This window comes from Pristiophorus japonicus, chromosome 5 (assembly GCF_044704955.1).
Source record: "Pristiophorus japonicus isolate sPriJap1 chromosome 5, sPriJap1.hap1, whole genome shotgun sequence".
Classification (NCBI taxonomy): Eukaryota; Metazoa; Chordata; class Chondrichthyes; family Pristiophoridae; genus Pristiophorus; species Pristiophorus japonicus.
This window is the reverse complement of record NC_091981.1, coordinates 25,483,560-25,503,657: the sequence shown is the minus strand read 5'-3', so window position 1 is coordinate 25,503,657 and position 20,098 is coordinate 25,483,560. Positions and strand designations below refer to the sequence as shown.

General features: G+C 44.0%; 1 protein-coding gene across 3 annotated transcripts in view; it reads right to left on the bottom strand.

Annotated features, from left to right (window-relative positions):
• Nucleotides 1–20,098, bottom strand: part of LOC139264271 (myosin light chain kinase 2, skeletal/cardiac muscle-like) — a 294,184-nt gene that overhangs the window by 215,591 nt on the left and 58,495 nt on the right. For 2 of the 3 annotated variants that reach the window (XM_070880455.1, XM_070880454.1), the window contains exon 1: nucleotides 230–1,204. The exons of the other annotated variant lie outside the window; for it this stretch is intronic. In XM_070880455.1, the coding sequence (XP_070736556.1) occupies nucleotides 230–859 (630 nt within the window). In that variant the 5' untranslated portion in view covers nucleotides 860–1,204. Of the gene's footprint in view, nucleotides 1–229; nucleotides 1,205–20,098 lie in introns of those variants that run through there. 3 annotated transcript variants of the gene reach the window in all.

The following is a 20,098-nucleotide window of genomic DNA, read 5'->3' as shown; positions in this document are numbered from 1 at the left end:
ACCCTTTCACCAAAATAACCCAGAGGAAATTAGAATGGTAAGAAAATACAAGGCACCAGTGCTGAATATCTTAAGTTCTGAGGCCTGTTTTAAGGACCGACTTTAGCCTCCTGCACAGTGATATAACATTTTTAGAGTGCATACAAGACAATTCAAACTGATTTCTTACATTACATGGTGTGGTTAATATTACTGAAGAATTGATAAAAGAGTGCGTTCAAATATTTACCTTTTCTTTTTTTCTTCTGAATGTTACTTTCTCTGAGGCGATTCTCTTTTTAAAAGTCTTCTGCGGATTACTGTCCACACTGCTCCATTGCTTTGATGTAAATTGGCCTTTGAGAATAAACTCAGCAATTTTGGAATTTTTAAATGTCTCTCCTAAATAGTTTATGACTTGTTGTACTCCGAGGAGAACATTTTCAATTCCATCTATCTTCTTGGTTTGTTCCTTTGAACTCTGATTCAGCATTGACAACGTATCAGAAATTTCAATAGAAACACTTGCATTTTTATTTTCATCTTCTTTGCGGCTGGCGACGTGCTTCATTTCTTCTTTGTCAGCCTTCAGTGTTTCAACGTCTTTTCCAATCTTATCTACATCTTGAGTTATGCCATCCAGCTTCTGAATTACCCTTTCCTGAATGCTCAACAGCTTATCTACAGTTTGGCTTAAAGACTCCAGCTTAATATCCATCACACTGAAAATATCCACAGAGTTGTTCCGACTGCTCTCGGAAGATTTTCTTGAAGTTCCCGTTAACACAGGAGGCCCTTGGCTCTGAATGGCATTGGAGTCAAAAACTTTGGCCAGAGAATGGACCAAAGTACTGGAGTTCTTCCTTGGCGGTGTATTCATTGTGGTCTTTTAATATAGGTAGAAAAAAATCCAAATCTTGCAATGACAAAAGAAAAAGACTCGCACAGCCAAAGAGGCTTACCTCCGAATAAGTTTAAAAGAGTGAATCAGTTTTCGCCACTGGCACCAGACAGCTGAGTGTCCTTTCAAACAGGGACAAAGGATCCTGTGGTTGTATTTTTTCTGCTTCAAGCTCTGTGAGGTTCTACAGCTGCGTCTGTAATATGTTTGTCAGTGCCTGGGATTGAGGGTTGAACAACTGCATTGGATTATTTCAAATGTTTCAAAATCCCTGACATTCAAGTTCCTGCAAACAAGTCCAACAGGCACTCAAGACAAATATAGTTTAGGCTACAACCTTAGTGGCCGGTGTTAATCCTTTCTGCTCACTTGCTTTCCTTTGTTCCTTTTATGTATTTTAAAGACCGTACAATGGCTACATTTAGCTGCAGGAAACTGACATTGAAATTCTTCTGCCCATTCCAAATGTCTCTTATCCTGTGACGTCAGCACTGAAATGAAGAAGGCTATTTGGACAGCCATGGCATTTGGCAGCACATATCTTGCATGACATTTGAAATTCTTTAAAGTGCAAGGCCATTTCCACGGTGCTTTTGCTAAGTGTGAAAATGGTTGTATTGTATGCAATATCAATTTGTTTTTTAACAATTTTAGGTAAATAATTGTTCAATTTTCTCGACAACATATTTTGACTTCAGCCTGATTAGAGCAGGAATTCAAACATTGCTGTGTTGATAGTGACGGCAGCTGAAATATTTGCACTGCATAGTGCACAGAATAGCCTTGAATAGCAGCCTAATAGCAGCAGATACAGAAATGTAAACTTTCCTTCCATGTCTTCAGCAACTCCTCCCAAACCCGCAACCTCTACTACCTAGGAGTGCAAGGGTAGCCGGCATATGGCAACATTCATCACCCCCAAGTTCCCCTCCAAGTCACACACCATCCTGATTTGGAACTATATTGTTGCTCGTTCACCTTCGCTGGGTCAAAATCATGGAACTCCCTCCTTAACAGCACTGTGGGAGTACTTTCACCACACGGACTGCAATGGTTCAAGAGGGCAACTCACCACCACTTTCTCAAGGACAATGTGGGACGGGCAATAAATGCTGGCCTTGCCAGCGATGCCCACATCCCATGATCGAATTAAAAAAATGAATTGCCATCAACATATCAACAAAGACGGAGGGGGAGAAATTGGCCTGGTTTGCGCCTCCCATTAGCTCCTCCGGGGGGCAATAACAAGGCGCTAAGGGGTTACCGACCGAGTTCGTCAAAACCAGCGGCATCTGCAAACTTTCCTGCCGCTAAAACTTACCGCCTCGATCTCTTGCACCCGGAGATCGTGACATCATCCAGTACGCATCACCCCGTTACCGCCCCGGATGCAATATTCGCTGCCGCCCCCTGCAGCAACGCCAGACACCAACAATGGCAGCTACAGGAGGCGTTATCACCTCGGCTGACGCTAATTAAAGGCAATGGTTGTCAGTACACTATGTAATTATGTCCTCAAAGTGGTGTATTTTGCTTTTTTGGGACCCCGCGATTGCTTAGCCTTGCTTAGAGTGCTTGGGGCTGCTATGCACGTTTCGCAGGTGCCGTTGCCCAACACAGCATTGGCCCTTCTCCTGAAGGGATGGAAGAAGCCAATAAAACCGGCAGCGCTGCCCTGAACATTGCTGAATGCTCATAGAAATTTACAGCATGGAAGGAGGCCATTTCGGCCCATCATGTCCGTGTCGGCGAAGTGCTCTGTCGATACCACCCCTCTCACTCCCTTTTGCACTCTAAGGGAAGTGGTAGCACTTGAGCTAGTGCTCCACTTACCTTTTGGAGTGCTAAAGCAGAAGTTCCCGGCAGAATCAAATCTTTACCACCCGTAGCTAGTTATCGCCCCAGACGGGGCAGTACGCAATTTCTAGTCAATGATTTCGAAATTGGGTTCAAGCCCCACTCTCGAGACTTCAGCACATGATTCAGCCCGATAATTCAGTACAGTGCTGAGGGAGTGCGGTACTGTCAGATGCACGTGCCACCTTTCAGGGGAGATATCAACCTGCCCTTTCAAATGGGTGTAAACAATCCCAAGAAATTATTCAAAGAAAAGCAAGAAAGTTCTACTTATCCCTCAACTAACATCAATAAATCATTGGCTGTCAAACAATGTGGATACCCTGAGGTTTGTCTGAAATGTAGTCACTGTTGTAATATAGGGACATGTGACAGTCAATTAGCGCACAGCAAGATCCCACAAAGAGCAATGCGATAAATGCTCAGATAACCTTCCCAATTCTTATTGGCATTCTTCTCTCATCCCTTATCAATTCACATTGGCACTCGAGCCAATCTAATTACGTGGCTCTCTTCCTCCACTCTCCCCTGTGCAAGCCAATACTTTAACCTTCCCCCAGAGTCCCATTCCCTCTGTTTATGCTGATATTCTTTGATCCTCTTCCCATGTTCACGCTGGCACTCACCCTCCTCCCTCCTTCAATTAATGCTTGCAATCTTGTTGCTCCTCCACTCCAAAGTGATATTCCAGCTTCTCCTCTCTTCCCTCTGAGATACCACTCCCAGCTTCTGCCCCTTCACCTCTCCTCTTTATTGCCATCAATTTCATCCTTCCCTCTAATGCCATTCATTTACCTCCCACTTTATTACCACCAATTTCCTCCTTCCCTCACCCTTTCATTGCCATCCACTCCCCTCTTTCAATGCCATCTTTTTCTCTGCCATCCATTCCTTTCTGCCATCCATCCATTCCCCCCCCCTTGCCATATATTCTGTTTACCCTCCCGTTGCCAAGCTTTTTACCCTCTCTCCTTACATCGTGCCCTCTCCCACTGCATTCTGCCCTCTCCCCTTCCTTGTATTCTTTCCCGTCTTCTTGCCATACATTCTCCTCCCTCCCCATGGCATTTATTGCCCCCCATGCACAAATTTCACTTGTCAGCCCAAACCTGGACACCCATGACCTGTGGTCTGCAGGTACCATGAAGTCAGGTCCCAAGTTATGATGACAACAGAAACTCAATGAGAATATCAAATTTTCATGGCAATGTTTCCCTCAAACACAGCACTACAGGGGCCTTTAGCGATCAGGTCAGATGTTTGTGGGCAGTGTTACTGGAGCAGGGACTGCACTTTACAGGTCTCCACCCACATTGCAGTTCACTGCTCCACTGCTGCAGGTGCTCCTGGGGTGGTAGGGTCATGGAAATCACAGATTTATTTTGTGGTCTATTAACTAGTTGCATGTTTGATCTGTAGAATATATTGTTAAACCTTCAGCTAAAGATCCCAATTTTCCATAAATGAAAGAAAGAAAAAAAGACTTGGATTTATATAGTGCCTTTCATGACCACCGGATGTCTCAAAGCACTTTACAGCCAATGAAGTAGAACATAAGAACATAAGAAATAGGATCAGAAGTAGGCCATATGGCCCCTCGAGCCTGCTCTAGCATTCAATAAGATCATGGCTAATCTGATCATGGACTCAGCTCCATTTCCCCACCCACTCCCCATAACCCCTTATCCCCTTATCCCCTTATCGTTTAAGAAACTGTCTATTTCTGTCTTAAATTTATTCAATGTCCCAGCTTCCACAGCTCTCTGAGGAAGTGAATCCCACAGATTTACAACCCTCTGAGAGAAGAAATTTCTCCTCATCTCAGTTTTAAATGGGCGGCCCCTTATTCTAAGATCATGCCCTCTAATTCTAGTACTCTTTTTTTAAGTGTAGTCACTGTTGTAATGTAGGAAACGCAGCAGCCAATTTGTGCACAGCAAGCTCCCACAAACAGCAATGTGATAATGACCAGATAATCTGGTTTTTGTTATATTGATTGAGGGATAAATATTGGCCAGGACACCGGGGATAACTCCCCTGTCTTCTTCGAAATAATACCATGGGATCTTTTATGTCCACCTGAGAGAACAGACGGGGTCTCGGTTTAACGTCGCATCCGAAAGACAGCATCTCCAACAGTGCAGTGCTCCCTCAGCACTGAACTGGAGTGTCAGTCTGAATTTTTTGTGCTCAAGTCCCCGGAGTGGGATTTGAGCCCATAACCTCTGACTCAGAGGCGAGAGTGCTACCCACTGGGCCACAGCTGACACTTTTCATGACCAATTTTCCATGCTTAAATTATTGGCTGGGATCTATCCCAGATGGAGTTAAGCACCAAATTAAAATTAAACTTAGAGAGACTGAAAATTATGAGATTAGTTGTGACAGAAATGAGACACATCATGGTTTGTAAGCTCATCACAAGCCAAGGCAATCCACCTGGGCCAATTGTAGAATAGCCTTCTGGTTCTGTAGCACTTCTAACTTTCTCTGCATCAGTATTTCAACTCTCGTTACACATACTAAAAAGGATATGCAACCTCTTTGATTCTAACACAGTAACGTAGCTATGCTTTAGGCTAGAGAGGATCATTGATCCATCTAGCCTGCCCTTCCAAACCTTCTATCAGTTTCCATATCACGATTCTGCAATCACAACCTTTGTTAATCCAAGTGAGACTTCTGACCAAATCTGCTCACATTTCCCAAATACCTCATGTGGATAACACCTTGTAGTTTTTTTTTCAGTATTATTACCAATAGGTCTCCTGTGCCTTAGGTTATGCATAGTTTTGATGTTTACCATGATTACACCATCATCATAGGCAGTCCCTCGATTCGAGAATGACTTGCTTCCACGTCAAAAAGTTTACAGGTGTTTTAATGATGGACCTAAAATTCCAGGTCCGAACTAAATCTTGAAGGGTGGAAGATGCCTGTGCTTGGATTGTTTTAACGTGTGGTGACCGTTGCACACCAGCCATCGAAGCGGGCCGGGGAGCGGAAGGAGCGGCGTAGTGGCGTACCACTCCAGGGAGCAACACATGCTGGAGCAGGAGAGCAACGGCAGTGAAAAGGGACGCCATCAAGGTCCAGGTCGGTGATTGGAGCGTGGGCAGGTACTGAAGGAGCGGCGAGATTGGGGCGAAGTAGCGGTGAGAGATTGTAGAGGGACGTGATCGGGGCCCAGGAGAGGCGTGAGTTCGGGGCCCAGAAGAGGCGAGGGCCCAGGGGCAGCACGGGTCAGCCTAAACACAACAGTTTGACCATCGCTTTGATGCAATCAATTTACTGACAAATGATATCACGTGATTGATACAACATAACAGTATTACACACATTACTGAAGGTAAAAGATACAGGCCTCACACATATAATACTTCTAACACTATTTATGTACCACCTTATAAAACTTAATTAACAACATTTGTTTTTCCCTCCCCAAAACCTCTTATTCCATTATTTAAATTACAAAACATGTTTTTGGTCTCCCTTCCACAGTAGATTTACAGTTTTTGTTTAATATTTCATTTATTTATTCTTCCCTCCTCTCTCCCTCAAACTTTCCTACTTTTTCTCAGTTATAGAATCATAGAATGATACTGCACAGAAGGAGGCCATTCTGCCCAACGTGCCAGTCCTTTGAAAGAGCTATCCAATTCGTCTCACTCCCCTGCTCTTTCCCTATTGTCTTGTAAATGTTTTTGTCATGTATTCAACCAGAATTGTAACCCATGTATAATCTGACCTAAGTTGTACACTGTGAGAACAATGACCACTAGGTGGGAGACACTCTTAACCTGGGCCTTCAGGTACAAAAGGGGAAGCTCCACCCACCTTCATCACTTGAGTGCTAAGGAATAAAGGACAGGTCACAGACTGACCTTCTCTCAAGCATGGGCCTCGTGTGCATTTATACTGTATAGTAAGGACCTATCAGTTTTCCCTTCAACTATTTATCCGATGATCTTTCGAATGTTACTACCCTTTCAGTCACCACTCTTACAGCATTCCAGAGCACAACTTGCTGTGTAAAAAAAATATTTCCTCATCTCGCCTCTGGTTCTTTTGCCAATCTGTGTCGTCTGGTTACCGACGGTTCTGCCACTGGAAACAATATTTACGATTATAAACGACAGTGATTTGGCTTTTTTTCACTGCCATTATTTTAACAGCTGTATCAACTCAGTTAAGGCCAGTGTTAAAATAAGCTGTTCAGAAAATCTAGGCTATTATTTTCGTCCCTTAACATCTCACAGTGGATTTGTAGTTCTTGCTGAAGTTGATGTTGGTGTAACACTGTCTAACGAGGATTTTTCCACCGCTGAGTCTCCAGTGATTAGCACCTGAAGATGTGTTCATTTTCCATGGTCTAGGCCTAATTTCTGAGGTCAGTATCCAAGTGCTTTATAAACATCGTCCTCTGGCTGGCCACAAATTAACAATGCAAAAAGCCTCAAAGATCACCAGAACCTGGAGTTTCCTCCCTGGGCTCGACCCGGACATGGGCCCATTGTTGCTTCCATTTTGCTGATATCAAGTTACAGCCAAGGATCCTCCCAATCCCATTATAATACATCCAAACTTACAATGAGCGTGAATCGGAAATTAGCGGAAACAATCAGGGCCCAAGGAATTGCCGAACACACAGCATACATTTCTTGAAATTTAAGTTTCAACTAATATAACCATCATTCATGCGCAGCATGTTTAGGAAACTGCAACTCTACCTCTACTTCTGCCATAAAAATGTATTAAAAAAATAGAAAATACAAAGCAGGTCTCACTGAGGATAAAAAAAATTAAAGATTCAAAAAATATTTAATTAAAAGACCAAAAAAAATTGCACTATTTCCTGTTGTGCCTAAAAATCTGGTGGCAATGTTAAGAGTCCCCAGAATAAGCGCGATTGGAGGATACTCACCTGTCCGAGTTGGGGTCATGGTCAGTTTAGTGGGCGGAGATTAGTTCTGACATCGATGGACAGACATAAAATATCAAACTTTCTGTAGTTACACACGTAACTCACTTACACTCAGAATTCCACAATCTATTAAGCCACGTAATTTGTTTGTACCCAGATTACAGGTGTATCTGGGCGCCAATGCAGAGGACATTCCAGGCCCACAATTTTTATTGGCTAGCTTAAACTGTACCGATGCTGCTCACAACTCGCAGTTTACTATATTAAAGGAGCTATATAAATGCAAGTTGTTGGGAGAACATTGAAGCATCTGATTGCTTGGTTTTTCTACTGGGTAGTTATTCCTTAATGGGCTTCAGCAGCTCATCTGCTGCTGAAGCCCTCATCCATGCCATTGATACCTCTAGACTTGACTATTCCAACGCACTCCTGGCTGGCCTCCGACATTCTACCCTACGTAAACTAGAGGTGATCCAAAACTCGGCTGCCCGTGTCCTAACTCGCACCAAGTCCCGCTCACCCATCATCCCTGTGCTCGCTGACCTACATTGGCTCCCGGTTAAGCAACGTCTCAATTTCAAAATTCTCATCCTTATTTTCAAATCCCACCATGGCCTTGCCCCTCCCTATCTCTGTAATCTCCTCCAGCATCTTAATCCCCCGAGATGTCTGCGCGCCTCTAATTCTGCCCTCCTGTGCATCCCTGATTATAATCGCTCAACCATTGGTTGCCGTGCCTTCTGTTGCCTAGGCCCCAAAAGCTCTGGAACTCCCTGCCTAAACCTCTCCATCTCTCCACCTCTATTTCCTCCTTCAAGACGCTCCTTAAAACATACCTCTTTGACCAAGCTTTTGGTCACCTGCGCTAGTATCTACTTTTGCGGCTTGGTGTCAAATTTTTATCTCATAATACTCCTATGAAGTGCCTTGGGAGCATTTTGTAATACAAATTGTTATTGTAGTTACTTTTTGCTACTTTCAGTTGGCTTAGCCAGTCAAGTAGTTGATCAGTAACTTAACAGGCAAGTGGTCATTTGAGCCCATTTCAATTTTTTGCCCCATGGCCTCTGAGTGCACAGTTGCGAGTGTGTTGCTATGTATGTCTGCCAGATACAAGACTAATAATTATATAGAGGTATTGATTTGTATAAAGGCCGAGCAGCAGTAAATTTCTTCTCTGTAAGAGAACCTGCTTCACAGATTATATTTAAAGGGATCCCCCAGCCTTAAAATTAAAAAAAACACAATCATTAAACCATTTTTACTAATGTGGCAGATGCTACACAGATCACAGGGTGGGAGAGAACCAAGGAGATATTTTTCCGAAATAACTGTACTAAAGTTCACAATAGAGTTGATTTTAAATTATATGTAGAAGGAATAGGCATAATAGATCAAATGGCTTATTCACATTCCGTGCTTTTTTTAAATGTTTCAATCTCTTGTGTGTTGAGACATAAACATAGAGATTGTAGGCATTCAGAAGGATTTAGTATTCAGACACACAGATGAAATCCTAAGATTATTTGTTGATCCATCGGCCATCTTTAGGATTAGATACTGAAGTCTCAATATTTTGGCTCAGCGGGTAGCACTTTCGCCTCCTAGTCAGAAGGTTTGGGGTTCACAGTCCCACTCCAGAGACTTGAGCTCAAAAATCTACGCTGACACTCCCATCCAGTACTGGGGGAGTGCTGCACTGTTGGTGGTGCCGTCTTTCGGATGAGATGTTAAACTGAGACCTTGTCTGCCCTCAGCTATGTAAAAGATCCCATGGCACTATTTAGAAGAGGAGGGGAAATATCCCCGGTGTCCTGGCCAATATCTACTTCTCAATCAACATCACTAAAACAGATTATCTGGCCATTAGCACGTTGCTGTTTATGGGAGCTTGCTGTGCGCAAATTCGCTGTCACATTTCCTACATTACAACAGTGACTGCACTTCAAAAAGTACTTCATTGGCTCTAAAGTACTTTGGGATGTCCGGTGGTCATGAAAGGCGCTATATAAATGCAAGACTTTCTTTTATTTATTTTTGACTACTTTTATTATCTGCCCTATATTTTAGTGTGGATTAGCGATGGAAAAGGAGGTGAAGGCGGAACAGTGTGGTTTACTACTGCTTCAACCTCATGACCTGATTTTCCTCTTCTGCCACTGCCGGAAATCCTGCTGACCGCTCTTTCAACATTTGCCACATGCAAATGCTGGCAGGGTGGACAGGGTAACCCATTTCTTCCCTTTCACCCCTGTTCCTGCCTCTGCCCAGAATCACCATGTGAACCATGTCAGTAAACCTGGGGTACAGGTGGGATGGCTCCAAATATACCAAATGGAGGGAGAGGGCCCTGTAGTGGCCTCTACCGCCCCCCCGCCCCCCGCTCCCACCCCCCTCCAACCCTCCGCTGTGCCTGACCTGCTGAAGATTTTGTACTTGGCTGAAGCCTTCAGTGGACATCTTGGACCAGTTTTCGCGGTCATGCGGCCCCTTAAGACGTCTTTGGCCCTTTTCTGGTGGTGCCCGGACAGTCCCACTGCAGTAGAGTCTTCATTATCCTGGGAGCCATTGATGGACTCCCAGTCGTAATGATCCACTACTCAGGAAACTACGCTGTGGTCATGTCAGGGTCTGGGTGGAAGCCCCGTGCCACCCTTGTAGGAACAACCTCTAGAAGATCCTGCCCCTAGAGTCAGAACTAAGCCGGAAGCTCAAATCGAGGAATGTTTATACAAGCCAACTTTGATACCTACAGGCTATGCCTGTTTTTAAAATAATTCAAAAATTCAGTTGCAAGTGTACTCGGGTGCAGTGGGAAAAGGATTTACCAATGAAACTAAATGTAATTTAAAGGCCAATTTGTATTAATAACCACATAACCTACCCAAAGAATAAGTGAAGCTTATATAACTAAAGGTTATAGGTCATGTCTCTCCCCAGATGTTCTGTACAAAATTGAGATTCTCAGCCATACGATTCCAATGTCAGGTCAAGTGGCTGCACTTCTCCACCTGCTTTGGGAATGTTTAAATATCCGTCATTTATGTCTGGAGGTGTTGAATGTGGGGAGAGTCTTTACCTTGCTGTTCCGAGGTGTGTATACTGGGTGGTGTTTCAAATCAATGTGCAATTTGATACTGAACTCTTCTTTGCTAGGCTTTCAGTTATTGTCTGGAAATCACGAACCAAGAACAGTGGATTCATACAGTTCTGGATATCATTAACCTACAGAGATTAACATTTAAACAGAAAGGTCAATTAATTCAATTTGAACAAGTATGGAGCTCATTTGAGAATTATGTGATTGCCAAAAGGAAAAGGAGACCACCGTGACATTATCTGGAAATAATTAGTAGCAAATGGACCAACAGGCAGAGTCTGGATGTAAGGCAAGAGCTAGCAAGCAAATTAGAAAAATAGCATAGTGCATTGGAAAAATATTAGCGATATTGGTATTCTTTTTTAACGTAGCGCACTCGTATCGTATATTGTTGCCTGTTCACTTTTATAGTTCTGCTAAACTGATTGTTGAAACAGGATGCTGGATATAAGGTAGTTAAACAATTAGTCAACCATAACATAACAGTAAGTGCTGGGGAATGAAAGACAGAATTACATTGATACAGCACCTTATCATATCTCAAACACATCGCAAAACTTCAACTTCACATACAGTGAACTACTTTGAAATGCAATGGTTTCTTATACAGTCAAACAAAAAAAGCCACAAACAGCAATAAAATAAATGATAGCGTTGGAACTAGTTATGGCCCATTTCAGGGTCTATAACCAGCAGCGCGCCCCTACTTGGCCCGGAATTAGTCCCGACGCTGCATTAACACTTTTTGCACGAGCTGCCAAGTCTGCCCAAGCAGCTCACGGATTTTACTGAGATGAATGTTAGACTGCTTAATTTGCCGGCAGTCGTCTAAAGGTAATTCCCAGGAAGGGGGGTTGGAGCAGCGATGGGGAGAGGGAAGTAAGGATGGGGGGGGCGGGGGAGGTGGGTGTGTGCACGAGAACTGTGGAGTTGGGAAGCATTCCTGTGTTTCCCAAACTCAAGTTGGAGCCTCCAGAGCATCCTGTTTGACCCTGAGCTGACCTTCCGACCCCATATCCTCTCCATCACCAAGACTGCTTACATCCACCTACGTAATATCACCCGACTACGCTCCTGCCTCAGCCCATCAACTGCTGAAACACTCATCCATACTTTTATTACCTCCACACTCAACTATTCTACTGCTCTCCTGGCCGGCTACCTACCTTGCACCCTCTGTAGACTTGGGCTCATCCAAAACTCCCGTATCCTAACTCACCAAGTTTGTTCACCCCTGTGCTCGCTGACCTACATTGGCTCCTGGTCCAGCAATGCTTCAAATTTATAATTCTTATCCTCATATTCAACTTCCTCAATGGCATCGCCCCTCCCTTCGGTCCAAGTCAGCATGGATTTATAAAAGGGAAGCCATGCTTGACAAATCTTCTATAATTTTTTGAGGATGTAACTAGTAGAGTGGACAAGGGAGAACCAGTGGATGTGGTGTATTTGGACTTTCAAAAGACTTTTGACAAGGTCCCATACAAGAGATTGGTGTGCAAAATTAAAGCACATGGTATTGGGGGTAATGTATTGACGTGGATAGAGAGCTGGTTGGCAGACAGGAAGCAGAGAGTTGGGATAAACGGATCCTTTTCAGAATGGCAGACAGTGACTAGTGGGGTGCCGCAGGCTCAGTGCTGGGACCCCAGCTATTTACAATATACATCAATGATTCAGATGAAGGAATTGAGTGTAATATCTCCAAGTTTGCAGATGACACTAAGCTGGGTGGTGATGTGAGCTGTGAGGCTGCAGGGTGACTTGGACAGGTTAGGTGAGTGGGCAAATATAATATAATGTGGATAAATGTGAGGTTATCCACTTTGGTGGCAATAACATGAAGGCAGAATATTATCTGAATGGTGGCAGATTAGGAAAAGGGGAGGTGCAATGAGACCTGGGTGTCATGGTACATCAATCATTGAAATTTGGCATGCAGGTATAGCAGGCGGTGAAGAAGGCAAATGGCATGTTGACCTTCATAGCTAGGGGATTTGAATATAGGAGCATGGAGGTCTTACTGCAGTTGTACAGGGTCTTGGTGAGGCCTCACCTGGAATATTGTGTTCAGTTTTGGTCTCCTATTCTGAGGAAGGACGTTCTTGCTATTGAGGGAGTGCAGCGAAGGTTCACCAACCTGATTCCCGGGATGGCAGGAATGACATATGAGGAGAGACTGGATCGACTGAGCCTGTATTCACTGGAGTTTAGAAGGATGAGAGGGGATCTCATAGAAACATATAAAATTCTGACGGGATTGGACAGGTTAGATACAGGAAGAATGTTCCTGATGTTGGGGAAGTCTAGAACCAGGGGACATAGTCTAAGGATAAGGGGTAAGCCATTTAGGACGGAGATGAGGAGAAACTTCTTCAGTCAGAGAGTTGTTAACCTGTGGAATTCTCAATCGCAGAGAGTTGTTGATGCCAATTCGTTGGATATATTCAAGAGGGAGTTAGATATGGTCCTTATGGCTAAAGGGATCAAGGGGTATGGAGAGAAAGCAGGAAAGGGGTACTGAGGTGAATGATCAGCCATGATCTTATTGAATGGTGGTGCAGGCTCGAAGGGCCGATTGGCCTACTCCTGCACCTGTTTTCTATATTTCTATTAAAAGTGCTGTATAAATGCAAGTTGTTGTAGTTTTGTGGGGCGGAGGGGATTGGCACCAGCGCAGCACCAGCCCAAACTTCGTTTGTCAGGCCCGGAACAGCATTCCTGCGCCTCCTGCCCCACAAAGATAAGTTCTAAATTGACCAGACAGGGCCTCTGCTAGTTGTCTTCCAGGTTTTACTGAGTGGAGCTTCCGTGGCAGGTACCTTGCTCAGTAGGTAATTATAATTGCATCGGGGCCCTGATGACATCAGATAAACCCGATTTGCATTTATTTATGAGGCTCTAGCCTGAGTTAGATGGGTACTTCAACCACCAAAGAAAACCGCAGCGTTAAAAGGGCTGCGGGGTGGGAGATGAGCGGTAAGTGCACCGCTCGGATTTTAACTCCTGTTCTGCCTGGTTTCCGCTGGGCGGAGGCAATTCAAATGTCCTCCTTTTGGAATCAAGAAATGGAACAACTGAAAACTAGGCATGTACAAAACAAAAAACATTGAGGTGTCTGTGCAGATCATGTCCAGAAGTGAGTGAGGAGCATTGCTTGAGAAGGCTCTGAATGGACTGCAGCCAAGATCATCTGCCTAAACAGCTCTGCCAGTAGCTGTCAAAATAATCATCAAACTCAACTTTTTTTCACCTTTCACGCAGGCACAGGTGACCTTTGCAACCTAACCCATTTTTAGGTTGTCAGACTATAACTAGTGGGGTGCCACAGAGATCAGTGCTGGGGCCTCAACTATTTACAATCTATATTAATGACTTGGATGAAGAGTGTAATGTAGTCAAATTTGCTGATGATACAAAGATAGGTAGGAAAGCAAGTTGTGAGGAGTATGCAAAGAATCTGCAAAGGGATATAGATAGGCTAAGTGAGTGGACAAACATTTGGCAGAAAGAGTATAATGTGGGAAAATGTGAGGTTAATCACTTGGTAGGAAAAATAAAAAAGCAAATCATTATTTAAATGGGGAGCGATTACAAAATGCTGTAGTACAGAGGGATCTGGGGGTTCTTGTGCACAAAATGCAAGAAGTTAGCATGCAGGTACAGCAAGTAATCAAGAAGGAAAATAGAATGATGGCCTTTATTGCAAAGGGGATGGAGTATAAAAGTAGGAAAGTTCTGCTCCAACTGTAGAGGACATTGGTAAGACCACACCTGGAGTACGGCGTACGGTTTTGGTCTCCTTGCCTTGGAGGCAGTTCGGAGAAGGTTCATGAGGTTGATTCCTGAGATGAAGGGGTTGGCATATGAAGAAAGGTTGAGCAGGTTGGGTCTATACTCCTTGGAGTTTAGAAGAATGAGAGGTGATCTTATTAAAACACTTAAGATTTTGAGGGGGCTTGACAGGGTAGATGCAGAGAGGATGTTTCCCCTCATGGGGGAATCTAGAACTAGTGGGCACAGTTTCAGAATAAGGGGCCGCCCATTTAAAACAGAAATGAGAAGGAATTTCTTCTCTCAGAGAGTCATGAGTCTTTGGAATTCTCTGCCGACAGCTGTGGAGGCTGAGTCTTTGAATATATTTAAAGTGGAGATCGATAGATTTTTGAATGATAAAGGAGTCGAGGGTTATGGGGAGTGGGCAGAAAAGTGGAGTTGAGGCCAGGATCAGATCAGCCATGATCTTATTGAATAGCAGAGCAGACTCGAGGGGCCAAATGGTCTACTCCTGCTCCTATTTCTTATGTAACCCAGGGTGCTGTCTGGAAATGCATTTGACAGGTCATAGATACAACCTTCAGGAGAGCTGGGAATTCATCCAATCTGGGATGACAGCAAAGTGGCAACATGATAGGGCCCTATGGTTTAAGCATGTTGCTGGCTTACCCAAAGTTCAGGGTGAAGTAGATGGCACTTGCATTGCACTGTGAGCTCCTACAGTTAACCCTTGAATTTTCTAACCAGAAAGGGGTACCGTTCGTCTAATGTGCAAATAGTCTGTGACCTGCTCCAACATAGTTCTGCATGTGATTGGAAAATTTGCAGGCAGTTGCCATGTTCCTTTCTGCTCAGGAATTCCAACCTCTGATCTATTCAGGGAAGAGAGGCAGACGGCTTTTGACTAATAAGACTTACCGCTTGCTTTTTATGGATCATGGCACCTCGGCAAGTGCCAAGAACAGAAGCTGAAGTCCATGACATTCCTCAACTCGAGTGATCTTTGAAAGGACTATAGGGGCAGAAATTGGCCTGGTTTGCACCTCCCGGGGCACTATGCGATTACCGAATCGATGCGGCGAATTTACCGACGCCCGCAAACTTCCCTGGCGGTTTTGCACCAGCGCTAACGCTTACCGCCTTGCTCTCTTGCACCCCGTAGATCATGACATCATCCGGTACGCAGGGACCCGTTACCGCCCCGGATGCAATATTCTCTTCCGCTCCCTGCAGCATTGGCAGGCTTCAACTTCCACAACTGCAGGAGGCATTGTCACCTCGGCTGGCCGCTTGGAGTGCTAATTAAAGGCAGAGGTGGTCAGGTAGGGCAAAATTTATTAATCCCCCCCAGTCTGGTGTTTTTTTTTGGACACCGCGATTCATCAGCACTGCACTCTCTTAGAGCGCTTGGTGCTGTTATACACCTTCCGCGGGTCCCGTGGCCCCACAGAGATTGAATGAAAGCAACATTGGCCCTTCACTTTAAGTGAGGGAAGGAGCCTCCAAAGATGGCAGCGCTGCACGGAACATTGCACAGCGCTCTGCCGCTACCGTCCTTCTCACTCCCATTTGCGGTGCTAAAGCAGAAGTTCCCGTCAGCTGCAAATCTTTTTTGCCCAGCGATACTTTTGCGCCCCAGCAAAAGTTAGCACCCCAAATAGGGCGCTATGCAATTTCTAGCCCATAGAGTCCTGAAGGGTTAGCTTGGACAGATCAGGAGGATGTCTACACCAAGGGATATTAACTCCCAAGAATGGGTGTGGTTGGCTCGGGTGAGAAGTTAGAAGTTTAGGGGAGACGTTAAATCACAAGAAAGCACAGTGCAAAGAAAGGCCTCCTGTACCATCAACAGTCTTCCTTTCACTGACCCATGTTTAATGCAGCATTAGGAGTGAAAACACCAGCTGAGTCAATTGTTTTAGGGTGTGGCTCCATCAACTGAAATGATGGCCCCGATATTTATGGGGAGACAGGGAGGGAGTGGGCAGGTAGGGCATTTGGTTGGGATGGTGGGAGGCTGCAGTCGGGAACCGGGAACCCTGAGGTCCTGATGAATTTAATTATAATTTATTTACTCTGTTTCTCACTCAGCTGGCCAGATTGATACGCTACCAGTCAGGAAAGCCAACAGTAGAAGGTTGGTTGCCGGGGACTGTTGGGGAAGGTCCTTGGCAACCGGGAAACATTACAAGTTGATGGGGGCGGCAATCGGGAGGGAGGGGTAATTGGAATAGATTCTGGGTGTGGAAAGGGGAACACAATCGCGGCAGAAGATTTGCTGAGGGGCCCTGGGGAAGCAGTCCTGCTCCTCCTGACCCACAAACAGTGCTGGAAAAGCTGGATCTTGCTGCTCCCACCAACCCCCCCGCTCCCCCCATATTAATGCACCCTCATTAACATATTGTAATGAGGTACCCACCTCTCCAGAGTGGGTTACTCGGATGCCCCCAAACCCTTCGCAGATAAAACGGAAGCGGGTTGGGATCGAGTTCCACATATTTTCCGATTTCAACTCCTCCCCACCCTGACCCTCTCATGTCTGTCATGAAGAGGCTAAAATATCTCTTCCCCCACCACGATATGTTATTTATTCCTTTCATAGACCCATGTACATGCCATGGAGGCTATTTGATCATTTCAGTTTATAGTTTTGCCTACAAACTGAAATCCTGTTCCTAAACAGATAAGCACAGAAATTGATGGAGAAATAATGGCGAGTTAATGGTGCCCACCATTATTAATGTAAAAAAACTAAGCTATTTGTGGTGAGGAAGAGATACAACGTGAGTTGCGAATTGCCACAAATCGCTGGACCATTTGCACCGTTCTGCCATTAGCTTCGCAAAACCGGGATCTTGCCATGCGTTTCAATTAATTGCTGGATTTGTGTCGTAAGTACATGTGAACCTCACCACAGATATTTAGGACTGTTAATGACATGATTTATGGTCCTGTAATGAATCCAGCCTGGCAAGTGATCAGTTTGAAATGGTGGAGAGTCACTCCTGCAGGTAGTAAATTGTACCGAGAGGTTTCTTAAATTTTTTAATGGCTTTCTATATCTTTTTTTTCTCTCTCTTAATCCAATCTTTCTTTCCGGTTCTTTATTTCTCGCTCTGTATCTCATATGGCTCGAATTCACGCCATTTCCCTCTCTGCCGTTCACTCTGTTTCTTTCTCAATCCTTAAATTTCAGTGTTTAGGGAGATAGACTGTTGCTCCTGACATTCAGGTTGCCCAGATGCCCCATTGATCCCAGCGCCTTATTATCAATTCGCATTCCCAGCAATCTGCCACGCAAAACAATACAACCTGAAGGCTGAGGTAGCTTCTGCTTTTCTATCTCACTCAAGATTATTTTCATTAAGAACAGGCTCTGTTGGTGATTCAGTAGGTTTTATGTGGCAGGCACAACAAATTCCTATCATCGCTTCTTTGCTTGCCAAACCAATAAACATTTCCGCTGAATCTTCTGTCATTACACTTTATCGGGGATCAGCAGCTAAATGATAAGCATCACAGCTTAGTCCGACTACAGAGCAGTTGGTATTAGTCAAATGGCAAAGTCTCTGACCCTTGTCCCAGCATGCAAACTTTGTATGAATTTGTACAGTATTTTGTTGTTCATTTACTATATAAACATACGGACATAAGAAATAACAGCAGCAGTAGGTCATTAACAGAAAGTTTGCATGTTTTGTGCAATACTGCACAGCTGGCAGCCAATAAGTTTAAAAAATATATAAAATAAAAACAGAAAATGCTGGAAATACTCAGCAGGTCAAGCAGCAACTGTGGCGAAAGAAACAAAGTTAACGTTTCAGCTCATAGAGTACAAAAGCAAGGAAGTTGTGATGAACCTTTATAAAACACTAGTTCAGCCTCATCTGGAGTTTTGTATCCAATTCTAGGCACTTCACTTCAGGAAGGATGTGAAGGCCTGAGAGAGGGTGCAGAAAAGATTAACGAGAATGATTTCAGGGATGAGGGACTTCAGTGGATAGACTGGAGAAGCTGGAGTTGTTCTCCTTAGAGCAGAGAAGGTTGAGAGGAGATTGGATTGAGGTGTTCAAAATCATGAAGGGTCTAGAAAGAGTAGATGGAGAGAAACTGTTCCCATTAGCGGAAGGGTCGAGAATCAGGGGACACAGATTTAAGGTGATTGGCAAAAGAACTAAAGGCAGCAAGAGGAAAAACTGTTTTAAGCAGCGAGTGGTTAGGATCTGGAATGCATTGCCTGAAAGAGTAATGGAGGCAGGTTCAATCATGACTCTCAAAAGGGAATTGGATAAGTACCTGAAGGAAAAAAATTGTAGGGCTACCGAGAAAAGGAGTGAGACTAGCTGACGTGCTCTTGCAGAGAGCTGGCACGGGCTTGACAGGCCGAATGGCCTCCTTCTGTGCTGTGACCATTCTGTGATTCTATGAGGTCGATGACCTTTCATCAGCATCTGTCCACAAACGATGCCTGACCTGCTGTGTGTTTCCAGCATTTTCTGTTTTTAGTTCAGAGTTCCAGTATCCACAGACTTTTGCATTAAGGTTTTTTTGTAACTGTGTCATAACTCTGTTGAAGCACTTTGGGACATTCTGAGGGTGCAATCAGGTGCTAAATAAATGCTCATTCTTTCCTTTCTCTTCAAGGATGAGCTAATTCAATGCAGAGAAGCAGCAGCAGTGTGACAGAATTTGACATATTCAAAAACAAATTGGGAGTAAAGAATGGAATAATGGAATAATGAATAGGATGCGACTAAGTCAATACACTTTGGGAAAAGGCCTCAGATCTTTTAAACTTACACATGTTGAACTTTAAACTGTAATGACGGCCCTATACATAACACAGATATTTGTGTTACCCTGGTGTTGAATGTCCACCATGAACCATGCGTATTAATAGCACAGATTGCCGTGCACAATGCCGTTGCCTTTTTTGGAAGTATAACAATCAGATTTAGCTGTATTTTGGTCGAATCAATATCCTTAGGTGGCAGAAAGTGACAGTGACACCAGCCATGTCTGCATCCATAATGACATCAGCAACTTCAGGTCACAAACTACCAAAATACAGACTCTCGCTAAGTTTTGGCCCCTCTCTTTACTTTAACACCTGTTAGTCACTGACAATTATAGACTTCTATTTCCATGATGCACAAACCTTGTCTCTCAATTTTCATATTATGCAATCTATAGTTATGTCTGCAATGGTTATATGATGTCAAGGACAAGCCATACAACATGCATTATTTAAACATGAATTTTTTTAATAACTTAAATTGGTAAATGCGCATTAAAAGATTCTGTTGACATGCGACAATAAACAGGATTCTGTAAATAAATTACCCTTAGCTGCAGACAGCTACTGTATACGCATTCCCACCGTTCAAGACAGCTGTGGAGTTATACCTTTCTTTCATGTGAAGTTATATTTTGAAGTAGTGATGGAGAAGTCATAAATTTACCAAAGCAAGGCATGGAATTTGTACTCAAATAGTCACCTGAACTGGTTGAGAATTAAACAGTTGGCGACAGAACTACAGGGCAATTATAGTGAACATCA